This window comes from Aquarana catesbeiana, linkage group LG06, assembly GCF_042186555.1.
Source record: "Aquarana catesbeiana isolate 2022-GZ linkage group LG06, ASM4218655v1, whole genome shotgun sequence".
In the NCBI taxonomy this organism is placed as follows: Eukaryota; Metazoa; Chordata; class Amphibia; order Anura; family Ranidae; genus Aquarana; species Aquarana catesbeiana.
Window position 1 is genome coordinate 415956429 of NC_133329.1, and position 12687 is coordinate 415969115.

At 49.0% G+C, this 12687-nt stretch overlaps 1 protein-coding gene across 1 annotated transcript in view; it reads left to right on the top strand.

The window, feature by feature from the left end:
- The window catches only part of LOC141147325 (protein mono-ADP-ribosyltransferase PARP9-like), a 142295-nt gene that overhangs the window by 36772 nt on the left and 92836 nt on the right, over window positions 1–12687 (top strand). Inside the window, exon 3 of the mRNA XM_073634547.1 lies at window positions 7688–7915. Within this exon, the coding sequence (XP_073490648.1) occupies window positions 7688–7915 (228 nt within the window). The remainder of the gene's footprint in view (window positions 1–7687; window positions 7916–12687) is intronic.

The window sequence follows — 12687 nt, forward strand, 5'->3', positions numbered from 1 at the left end:
GACTATTTACAGTTAGTGCAGTGCATCCTGCTCACAGTGTTCTGCTAAACCTACAAGTTAGTGGGGTGCGTCCTGCTCACAGTGTTCAGCTAAACCTACAAGTTAGTGGGGTGTGTCCACCTCACAGTGTTCAGCTAAACCTACAAGTTAGTGGGGTGCGTCCTGCTCACAGTGTTCAGCTAAAGCTACCTGTAGAAGGTTGGTGGTGTTCTCATACTACAGACAGGCAGTTGATTTTGCTAGCTGCAGTATCAGTACATATATATATATATATATATATATATATATATATATATATATATATATATATATATATATATATATATATATATATCCCAGCTTAGTGCAGCTACAGGCCATTAGTATGTCTGGAAGGCCAAGAAGGAGAGGCAGACAGTCACAAGCCAATAAAAGAGGGCAAGCAGGCTCTGTGTCTAGTGCTGGTCGTGGAGACGGTGCATCCTCATCAGCACGTGGCCATGGGACACGCTTGGCCTTTTTTTCGGCAGCTGGCCATGTTGAGCCGCAACATGCGGAAGACTTGGTCGAGTGGATGACCAAGCCGTCCTCATCCTCCTCATCCTCTCTCACCCATGCCCAGGGTACTTTGTCTGGCAAAGCAGCGGCCTCTTCCCTCGGCTCAATGTCATCAGTGACTCCTTCCCTAGCCCCACCATGTCCTCCTGAGGAGTCCCTCGAACTGTTTGACCACAGTGTTGGGTACATGCTCCAGGAGGATGCCCAGCGTTTGGAAGGCTCTGATGATGATACTGAGCTCGATGAAGGCAGTAACATGAGCACGGACAGAGGGGGTGCCCAAGAAGGACAGCAATCTGGCAGTCATGCTCCCCCTGCTGCAGCATACTGCCAGGTTTGCTCCAGTGATGAGGAGGGAGGGGATGATGAGGTCACTGACTCAACGTGGGTGCCTGATAGGAGAGAGGAGGAGGAGGCGGCACATCACCAATGAGGCAGGATGCCCTCCAGGGGCCAGCCTAAGGGCAGCACATTGACTGCATCACACCCCAAAGCTCCACATGTGCAGGGCGCTGCAGTCTCTGCGCGTTATTCAAAAAGTTCTTTGGTGTGGGCCTTTTTTGAGACGAGTGCATCAGATCGCACCGCTGCTATTTGCAACATATGTCTCAAGCGTATCTCACGTGGCCAAAACATCTCCCGCTTGGGCACCACATGCTTGACCAGACATATGTTGACCTGCCATGCAGTTCATTGGCAAGCGTATCTAAAAGACCCACACCAAAGAACAAAGAGGACCTCTCCTTGCTCCTCATCAGCTGAGATTTCCAACCCCACTAGACCTTCAGTCCTCTCTGAGACCTGCACTGAGAGGAATGAAGGTATAGAATTAGGTGTGTCGCAGCCAAGTACTTGTGGGCAATCTGCTTTTGGTACACCGACGTCAGATTGTACCAGGCAAATTTCCCTGCCCCAGCTGCTGCACCGCCGAAAGAAGTTTGCTCCCAGTCATCCACATGCCCAGCGGTTGAATGCTAGCTTGGCAAAATTGCTAGCACTTCAACTGCTGCCTTTTCAGTTGGTAGACTCTGCCCCCTTCCGTGAGTTTGTGGAATGTGCGGTTCCTCAGTGGCAGGTACCCAAACGCCACTTTTTCTCACGGAAGGCGATTCCGGCTCTCTACCGGCATGTGGAAGGCATTGTCCATGCCTCACTGGACAGGGCAGTCAGCGGTAAGGTGCATATTACCGCTGATTCATGGTCCAGCAGGCATGGACAGGGACGTTACCTAAGTTTCACGGCGCATTGGGTGACTCTGCTGGCAGCTGGGAAGGATGCAGGACAAGGTGCAGTGGTGTTGGAGGTTGTTCCGCCACCACGCCTCCAAAATGCTAATGATTGTGACACACCTCTCTCCTCCACCCCCTCCTCTTCTTCTTCCTCCATGGCCTCTTCCTCGGAACCAGCAGTGCTCCGTAGTCGTTCAAGGGGCTACGCAAGTACGCAGGCCAAAAGATGCCATGCGGTGCTTGAGCTGGTGTGCTTGGGGGACAGGAGCCACACTGGGGCAGAGGTTCTGTAAGCTCTGCAGGGGCAGGTTCAGAGGTGGTTGGCGCCACGCCAACTTAAGGCAGGAATGGTGGTTTGCGACAATGGCACCAACCTCCTCTCTGCCCTCCGACAGGGACAAATGACCCATGTGCCCTGTTTGGCTCACGTCCTTAACTTGGTGGTGCAGCGGTTCTTGGGCAGGTACCCGGGCTTACAGGATGTCCTGAGGCAGGCCAGGAAAGTCTGTGTGTATTTCCGCCGGTCATATAATGCCAGTGCTCGGCTGACGGACCTCCAAAAGGAGTTTAACCTGCCCAAGAACCGCCTAATCTGTGACATGCCCACCGGGTGGAACTCAACGTTGGCCATGCTGCAGCGGCTGCACATGCAGCAGAGGGCCATCAATGAGTACCTGTGCGACTATGGCACCAGGACAGGGTCAGGGGAGCTTGTTTTTTTTTCCCCATGCCAGTGGGCCATGATCAGGGATGCATGCACTGTCCTGTCACCATTTGAGGAGGCCACGAGGATAGTGACAGTGCATGCATCAGTGACACTGTCCCCCTTGTCCACCTGCTGGAGCACACGCTGCGTGGAATAATGGACAGGGCACTTGAGGCAGAACAGAGGCAGGAAGAGGAGGACTTCCTTAGCTCTCAAGGCCCCCTTTATCCAGACAGTGTTCCTGCGTGCCCGCCGATCACACAGGAAGAGGACGAGCAGGAGGAGGAGGAAGATTGTGTCAGTATGGAGGTGGAGCCTGGCACTCAGCATCAGCAGCAGTCTTTAAGGGATCAGTCCCAAGAAACACATGGACTTGTACGTGGCTGGGAGGAGGTGGCTGCGGACCATGTCATCCTTAGTGACCCAGAGGACTCCGGACTGAATGCCTCAGCAAACCTACGCTGCATGGCCTCCCTGATCCTGCAAAGCCTGCGTAAGGATCCTCGTATTCGTGGTATCAAGGAGAAGGACCAATACTGGCTGGCAACCCTCCTTGATCCACGTTACAAGGGTAAGTTTGCGGACCTTATCTTGCCATTGCAGAGGGAGCAGAGGATGAAACATCTTCGGGAGGTCTTGCAGAAAGGTCTGTGCAACGCGTTCCCAGAGACTGGGAGGTTACAAACTCCTGTTTCTGGACAACGTGTTGCTGAGGCTTCGGTCAGTCAAAGAAGGAGCGGTGGAGAAGGTGGCCGTCTGACCGATGCGTTCAGACAATTTTTTGGTCCGCAGTATGATCGGTTCCAGCAACCATCGCCAGCATCTGTTTTACATGGTGCAGGAATACCTAGGGGCAAGATCAGACTTGGACACCTTTCCCACCGAAAATCCTCTGGGTTACTGGGTCTTGAGGATGGATCACTGGCCAGAGCTTGCACAGTATGCAATTGAGCTACTGGCCTGTCCTGCATCCAGCGTTCTTTCGGAACGCACATTCAGTGCTGCTGGAGGCGTGGTAACCGATCACAGGGTGCGTCTGTCCACCGATTCGGTCGATCGACTGACCTTCATAAAAATGAATGAGTCTTGGATCACCACCAGCTACCAAGCACCTGATGCTGATGTAACCGAATAATTTTTTTTTGAAATCTCAGATCCCTTCAAAGACTGCCTATACTGATGCTGAGTGACTATCCCTGAGTAATTATCCTCTTCCTCCTCAATCATCACGCTGATGGCTTGTAAGAACATTTTTGGTTCTGGGCGCCACCACCAGTGCCTAAGGCACAATTTTTCAGCCCCTGTTTAATAGGGGCGTGTAATTACAATTTTTGATGCAATACTTTGCAGCAGGGCTCGTTCCTGCATTCCAACTAGAGTGTCTGTGAGGGGTTGCAGTGTTGTGGCACCAGTGCCTAAGGCCCAATTTTTCTGCCCCTGTCTAACAGGGGCGTGTAATTACAATTTTTGATGCAATACTTTGCAGCAGGGCTCGTTCCTGCATTCCAACTAGAGTGTCTGTGAGGGGTTGCAGTGTTGTGGCACCAGCACCAGTGCCTAAGGCCTAATTTTTCAGCTCCTGTTCAACAGGGACATGTAATTACAATTCTTGATCTAATATTTCACAGCAGGGCCCTGTGAGGGCTTACAGTGTTGTGGCCACAGCAACACCTAAGGCCCAAATTTCTGCTGAGTATATAGGGCACGACCCTACTTTCAAACAACTAACTTACAAACGACTCCTACTTGCAAATGGAAGGAGACAACAGGAAGTGAGAATAAATCTACCCCTAGGAAGGGAAATTCACTCCTGTAAGAGTTAATATGGGAAAAACATTTCTCCTTTCCACTGATGCTTTCCAATCCATTGGGACAAAAAGTGAGGTGAAATCTTCTGAAGAGGAGCACAGACAGCAAAACAAATGTCACAGGGGTGATAACCCTTCCCTATGTTTTCCAAAAAGCTTAAAAAAGATTTTTTGGCTGGAGCTAAACACGTTAAAAATGTACCCGTTCAAAATTACAAAGAGATTCTACTTAACAACAAACCTACAGTCCCTGTCTTGTTTGCACCGCCTGTATACTGCTGTTCAGAGTATATAGGGCCTGGTGGCCCCACACCTTTCCTTATTTTAATTTGGGTGCGGGGTTCCCCTTAATATCCATACAAGACCCAAAGGGCCTGGTAATGGACTGGGGGGTACCCATGCCGTTTGTCTCACTGATTTTCATCCATATTGCCATGACCCGACATGACATTAAACCCGCAAGCAGTTTTAAATGAGATTTTTTCCTTTAAAAATGACATTTGGTGCAGGGACTGTTCTAAACACGGGAAACACGCGTCACTTTACAGGCATACTATAGACACCCCCCAAGTACGATATTTAAAGGAATATTTCACTTTTTTTTTTTTTTACTTTAAGCATCATTAAAATCACTGCTCCCGAAAAAACGGCCGTTTTTAAAAGTTTTTTTTGCATTGATACATGTCCCCTGGGGTAGGACCCGGGTCCCCAAACCCTTTTTAGGAAAATACCATGAAAATTAGCCTTTAAAATGAGCACTTTTGATTTCGAACGTTCGAGTCCCATAGACGTCAATGGGGTTCTAACGTTCGTGCGAACGTTCGGTCCGTTCGCAGGTTCTGGTGCGAACCGAACCGCGGGGGTGTTCGGCTCATCCCTAGTCAGGATGATTGAAGTGCATTATTTCTATTATTACATTCTAATATAAAATGAAATCATTCAACTCACCATAACTCAGAATCAGTGGGAGCACCGAGCGTGTCACTAGCCACGTTGCCTGCCACCAGATGCCATCAGTTGCCCCCAGCAGAGTCTGTCCTTACATGCAGCCTGTGTCCCACCAAATGCAGCCTTGCCTGTGTCCCATCGAAAGCTTCCCCCCTGTTCTCCGTGGGAGCGCAGTGGTACAGGAAGTGACATCAAACTCAGATGTCAATTAAACCGCCCGGCCGTAGTAATAGATACTACGAGCGCCAGGCAGAAGCTACTCGGCGATTCGGAAAGCGCCGCAAGGCGGGATAAAAGCCCGCAAATGGAGCGCCGCGTCTGCAATCTCGTGATTGCATAGAAGTGGCGCTTCCCATAAGTGCACTGTGTCCGTTTTTTTTTTTTTTTTTTTGTTAAGGGTCAGTTTTAAAAACATTTTACTGGGGGAGGTCAGACAATTCCTTGGACTTCATGGCTTGGTTTGTGCTCTGACATGTACATGGGAGGAGTCTGTGATACTTATGTACGTGGGAGGAGTCTGTGATACTTATGTACATGGGAGGAGCCTGTGATACTTATGTACATGGGAGGAGTCTGTGATACTTATGTACATGGGAGGAGCCTGTGATACTTATGTACATGGGAGGAGTCTGTGATACTTATGTACATGGGAGGAGCCTGTGATACTTATGTACATGGGAGGAGCCTGTGATACTTATGTACATGGGAGGAGCCTGTGATACTTATGTACGTGGGAGGAGCCTGTGATACTTATGTACGTGGGAGGAGCCTGTGATACTTATGTACGTGGGAGGAGTCTGGGATACTTATGTACGTGGGAGGAGTCTGGGATACTTATGTACGTGGGAGGAGTCTGGGATACTTATGTACGTGGGAGGAGTCTGTGATACTTATGTACGTGGGAGGAGTCTGTGATACTTATGTACATGGGAGGAGTCTGTGATACTTATGTACGTGGGAGGAGTCTGTGATACTTATGTACATGGGAGGAGTCTGTGATACTTATGTACATGGGAGGAGTCTGTGATACTTATGTACATGGGATTTTTTCCTTTTTTATTTTTAATAAATTTGCAAAGAGTTCAAACAAACTTCTCTCATGTTGTCATTATGGGGGATTGTTTGTAGAATTTTGAGGAAAAGAATTAAAGGGGTTGTAAAGGTAAAAGTTTTTTCACCTTAATGCATTCTATGCATTAAGGTGAAAAAACTTCTGACAATACCGCCGCCCCCAGCCCCCCCGTTTTACTTACCTGACCCCTTTGAAAGTCCCGCGCTCGTTCCTGACATCCATTTCGCCGCTCAGCCTGGCCGCTGATTGGCTACAGTGGATGGATTGAAAGCAGCGCAGCCATTGGCTCGCGCTGCTGTCAATCACATCCAATGACGCGGCGCGCCGGGGGGCGGGGCCGAGTGATACAGTGAGCGACTATAGCCGCCGGCTGTATCACGGGAGTGCGCCCGCAAGAACTAACCACCATGCGAGGGAGCTCACATTAAGGTGGTGAGTCCTTGCGGGGAGGAGCCGAAACAGCCGCTGAGGGACCACAGAAGACAAGGTTCGGGGCCACTCTGTGCAAAACGAGCTGCACAGTGAAGGTAAGTATAACATGTTTGTTATTTAAAAAAAAAAAATTACCTTTACAACCCCTTTAATTTAATCAATTTTGGAATAAAGGCTGCAACATAACAAAATGTGGAAAAAGTGAAGTGCTGTGAATACCTTCTGGATGCTCTGTACATGACCAAATGAGATAGAAACCTGGTGCACATCAATTAGACCCAATCACCTCTCCCCATTTGCTGGGAAGGACAGCGCTTACTAGTTTGGTACACATTGTTATGGCGATGTTTACTGACCTTACTTATACGCTTAATGATACATAAAATAAGTGATTTAAAACCTTTTTGCCCTATCTACGAATCATCCCATGCAGTTGCAGCTATTACGGATAGAATTAATAACGAATGATAACTGTGCAAAAAGAATAACAATCAAATTTATTTATGCAGAAAAGAAATGTTAGAATAATCAAAAATTACCAAATAGAGTATAGAGATGTTACAAATGCAGTGTTGCCAGTCTACAAAGATAGTTAATGGTTACAATTGACATACACATGCTATCAAGGTATTAAGGCAATTCCTAGGATAGAAAAAGTTTAGAGAAAAGAAAAGAGACATAAGATAAAGATAATGACTGACAATGACTGTGCATTGTCTTAGTGCTTTTAAAAAATATCCCATGCATAATGTTCTCCATGCAGTTCAGTACACAGATGTGGTTCTATCCTCGTTGCTCTTCTGGTCTCCACTCTGGACAGTACTAAGTGAGATGCTGACACCAGAAATGTGAAAACAAGGCCTCTGTATACATGTTATATTATTATATGTACACAGCTGAACACATGACTTACATTGCAGCCGTAATAATAAAATTCGGTTTGACTGTTTTGCAGACAAGGATTATCGTGAACTCGGTCGCCTATAATCTGGACCTATCTACTGGAGCGATCTCAAGAGCAATTGCCACCAAGGCCGGGTACGGATTACAGAATGAACTCAGCAGACAAAGCAGTTACCATCGTACCATGATCCCCACCCGGGGCCACAACCTGTCCTGTGACTTTGTCTACCATGTCATTTTACCTATTGTTTCTTCAGCAAGCCATCAGTATGCGCTGCAGGTAAGTGCCTCCATTGATTTCTCCATCCTTCTCTGCCTGAGACAAATAAAAACAGTAAATTCTTTATAGAAGGCGCCTCTATGGGAGACCAATAATAACTCACCCAAACTGTTCCCACCTCTTAAGGGTAACAAAGGGGCTTATTTATAACGGACGAGGATATCGCTCCTCACTCTGCTTTATATTCTACAGCAACACTCAAATTTTCCACTCCCCTACTCACATTTTGCGAGTGGAAAATGAGGGCTCCAGCCAATCACAGCGCTGGAGCTCACAAACCCCCAAATAACTCTGAGAGACATGTCACCGGTCACAGGGCCGTCTTTAAGGCTGGACAAAAGGGGCTCCTGCCCAGGGCCCTGTCAATGTTGAATCAGTAAGCGGCTGTTTCCATGTCTGACAGCAGAGCTGGCTGAGTGGGGAGAGATACTGACAAGAGGTGGCCGGAGGAATGAAGGAGGATTGCACTGAGGAGGCAATGGCATAGATATGGATGAGCAGGAAGCGGGGGGGGGGGCGGTGGGAGTTACATCTGAATGAGAACGTGTACTTGACTTTTCATCACCTTTCTCTGCCCCTCTGCTTGCTGTTAACATTACCAGCCCGGCATGTACATAACGCCAGTTGGTTGGCACGGGTGAGTGGACAGCTGGTATGTTGTGTGAATAACAATCCAAATGAGCTAGTTTGCCCTGCTGTATTGAACCTTCACTGCTTTAGCCACTAAATTATCACCAATCTCTCTGCTTGCTATGCTAACTGACAGGACTGTTTTGAAGGTAAACCTGGTCGGCTTCATTAAAGTGGAGGGCCACCCTGAAAAAAAAAAATTACACCAAAAATCCTAAAAAAAGTAAAAAAAAACATTTGAAAAAAAAAAAAAATTAAACTTACCTGAACCCTTGTTGCTAGGCAGTCTTCCTAATCTGCCTCGTTCTATTCCGTGGCGTGTTCTGCTCCTAGCTGAGTGGCCCCGTTGCCTTCTGGGAACTCTGTGTGTGTTCCCAGAACACCACGGGGCCATTCACAGAGCGCCGTGCCACAGGAAACTGGCAGTGAAGCCGCAAGGCTTTAATTGTTTAAAACTAGGCAGATTGCCCAGGTTATTTGTTTACACAGAGAACTGTATCCCTTTGATCTAAGAAGGAAGAGTTAGTTACAATGTTTCAAGTTATAAACTTGGCAGAATGCCCGGATGCTTTCTTTTGACAGCTGACTGACACTGACATCAAATAACACTAAGGCCTCTTTCACACTTATACGACTTCAAAGTCGCACGATTTTGCCGCGATTTTACCGCGATTTGGGAGCAGTACTACTTTGTACGACTTTGCCACATTTTTGGCATTAACAAATGAAAACATACAGTAGTTTGTATGAATCATAAGGGGGAACTCCACGCCAAGTTTTAAATAAAAAAACTGGCGTGGGTTCCCCCCCAGGGGCATACCAGGCCCTTAGGTCTGGTATGGATTGTAAGGGGAACCCCCTACGCCGAAAAATCGGCGTGGGGGTCCCCGAAAAATCCATACCAGACCTTTATCCGAGCACGCAGCCCGGCCGGTTAGGAATGGGGGTGGGGGCGAGCGAGCGCCCCCCCCCCCTCCTGGACCGTACCAGGCCACATGCCCTCAACATGGGGGGTGGGTGCTTTGGGGCATGGGGGGCGCCCTGCAGGGCCCCCCCACCCCAAAGCACCTTGTCCCTATGTTGATGAGGACAAGGGCCTCTTCCCGACAACCCTGGCCGTTGGTTGTCGGGGTCTGCGGGCGGGGGGGCTTATCGGAATCCGGGAGCCCCCTTTAATAAGGGGGCCCCCAGATCCCGGCCCCCCACCCTATGTGAATGAGTATGGGGTACATCGTACCCCTACCCATTCACCTAGGGAAAAAAGTGTCAATAAAAAACACAGTACACAGGTTTTTAAAGTAATTTATTAGGCAGCTCCGGGGTCTTCTTCCGACTTCGGGGGTCCTCTTCCGACTTCGGGGGTCTCTCCGGCGTCTTCCCCCGGTGTCCGCATCTTCTGCCGGCTCCACCGCTATCTTCTGCCACTCTTTTGCCAGCAGTGGCCCGGACTTCTGGATCGTCTTCTTCCCTCTTCTCTTCCAGAGATGTTGACTCGACACTCTCTCCAGCTGCAATGGTCTCTGAGATCTCCGCAACGGACTTATATAGGTGGTGACCCCGCCCCCTTATACCGTCACAGTCCCTGGGCATGCTGGGACTGTGAGGTTTTAGGGGGCTTGGTCACCGGGTGATGACCATGCCCCCTTATGACGGCACAGTCCCAGCATGCCCTGGGACAGTGACCTCATAAGGGGGCGGGGTCACCGCCTATATAAGCCCATTGCGGAGCGCTCAGAGACCATTCCAACTGGAGAGAGCGTCGTGTCAACATTGGAAGATAAGAAGAAGGCAGAAGTCCGGGCCACTGCTAGCAATTAAGCTGCAGAAGATAGCGGAGGAGCCGGCAGAAGATCAGGACACCGGGAGGAGATGCCGAAGAGGACCCCCGAAGTCGGAAGAGGACCCCCGAAGTCGGAAGAGGACCCCCGAAGTCGGAAGAAGACCCCGGAGCTGTCTAATAAATTACTTTAAAAACCTGTGTAGTGTGTTTTTTATTGACACATTTTCCCCTAGGTGAATGGGTAGGCGTACGATGTACCCCATACTCATTCACATAGGGTGGGGGGCCGCGATCTGGGGGCCCCCTTATTAAAGGGGGCTCCCGGATTCCGATAAGCCCCCCGCCCGTGGACCCCGACAACCACTGACCAGGGTTGTCGGGAAGAGGCCCTTGTCCTCATCAACATGGGGACAAGGTGCTTTGGGGTGGGGGGGCCCCGCAGGGTGCCCCCCCATGCCCCAAAGCACCCACGCCCCCATGTTGAGGGCATGCGGCCTGGTACGGTCCAGGAGGGGGGGGCGCTCGCTCGTCCCCACCCCCATTCCTGACCGGCCGGGCTGCGTGCTCGGATAAGGGTCTGGTATGGATTTTGGGGGGACCCCCACGCCGATTTTTCGGCGTAGGGGGTTCCCCTTAGATCCATACCAGACCTAAGGGCCTGGTATGCCCCTGGGGGGGAACCACGCCGGTTTTTTCATTTAAAACTTGGCGTGGAGTTCCCCCTCTGGATTCATACCAGACAGCTGTCAGCACTGCCTGTCGCTCATCGGGAAAGGAAAAAAAGTTTTCCTTTCCCGATCAGCAAGCCAGGCTTGTGCTTACAAAGTCGTACTGAAGTCGTGTCTATTATTCAGGCATGACTTGCATGCTACTTCAGGGTTTAACATTGAGGTCTATGGAGTACAACTCGCATAGAAGTTGGACCAAAGTAGTGCAGGGACTACTTTCAAGTCAGCACGACTTAAAGTCGTGCCAATATGAATGGTAGTCATTGAAAATCATGGAGAATGACTTGTCATACGATTTTGCAGTACAAAATCGTGGGACAAGTCGTATAAGTGTGAAAGGGGCCTAATACAGTGATCAGATATAATACTATACAAAGACATTATACTAATGATACTGGCTGGGAAGGGGTCAAAGTGATTATAAAGGTTAGATTTTTGTTTGTTTTTTTTAATAACAAACATGTTATACTTCCCTCCTCTGTGCAGTTGGTTTTGCTCAGAGTGGCCCCCCGGTCCTCCTTTTCTGGGGTCCCCCAGTGGCAGTCCTGGTTCCTCCTCTTCTCGAGTGCCCCCATGGAGAGCTGCTTTCCCTGGGGGCCAATGGCTCTTGCTGCTATCAAACTATCCAAAGAGGACCCGAGGCAGCGGCTGGAGCTGCTGGGCTTGTCCTCATCGCTGGAGCGATCGGATTCAGGTAAGAAAACGGGGGGCGGGGGGGGGGGGGGGAATGGGGGCTACTGCAGCACAGGAGGTTTTTCACCTTAACCGCTTCTCGACCACACGCCGTCATTATACTGCGGCAAGGTGGCAGGATAGCGCGAACCGCCATAGGTGTACATGAGTCCATGCATGTGATTTAGCAGGCATGAGCGTGCCCGCTGCAAGCCGCGGGAGTCCGCCCGCGGGTCCGGCAGACTCAATGTTTGCTGATGACCTGCGATCACGGTATACAGAAGCCGAACGGGGATCTTTCTATGTAAACAAGGCGATTCCCCATTCTGACAGGGGACATGTCAGATCTGCTGTTCCTAGTGATCGGGAACAGTGCTCTCTGTAATGTCCCTGGTAGCCCATCCCCCACACAGTTAGAACACGCCCAGGGAACACATTTGACCCCTATATCGCCCTCTAGTGTTAACCCCTTCCCTGCCAGTGTCATATTTTTTTTGTTTGTTTGTTTACAAACTATTTCTATTGGGTACAAAACGTGATATCCCATATGTCAAGAAAAATGCATTATATAAGGTTTACAAGTAAGGAAAATTATGTTAAACAGTAGATGATAGATGAACATTGCTATGAATGGCTAACATGCTAATAATAATATTATCACTGAAATCAAACTTTTTTTCTACAATGGTCTCTAATGAAAAGTATTATTATGTATTTGGGGTTTAGGAAGTGTTTAGAATGTGTAAACCACGGGTCCCATTTCTTATCATATAAATTATTTGTATTATGTAAGGTGTGAAATATTTTTTCCATGAGGTTAATAGTCTTTATTCTTACTATCAATCGGGCTAGAGGTACTGATGGGGATTTCCAGGGGTCAGCGATTAGCCAGTGTACAGTGCCTTGCAAAAGTATTCACCCTCTTTGGCATTTTTCGTGTTTTGTTGCCTCACAACCTGGAA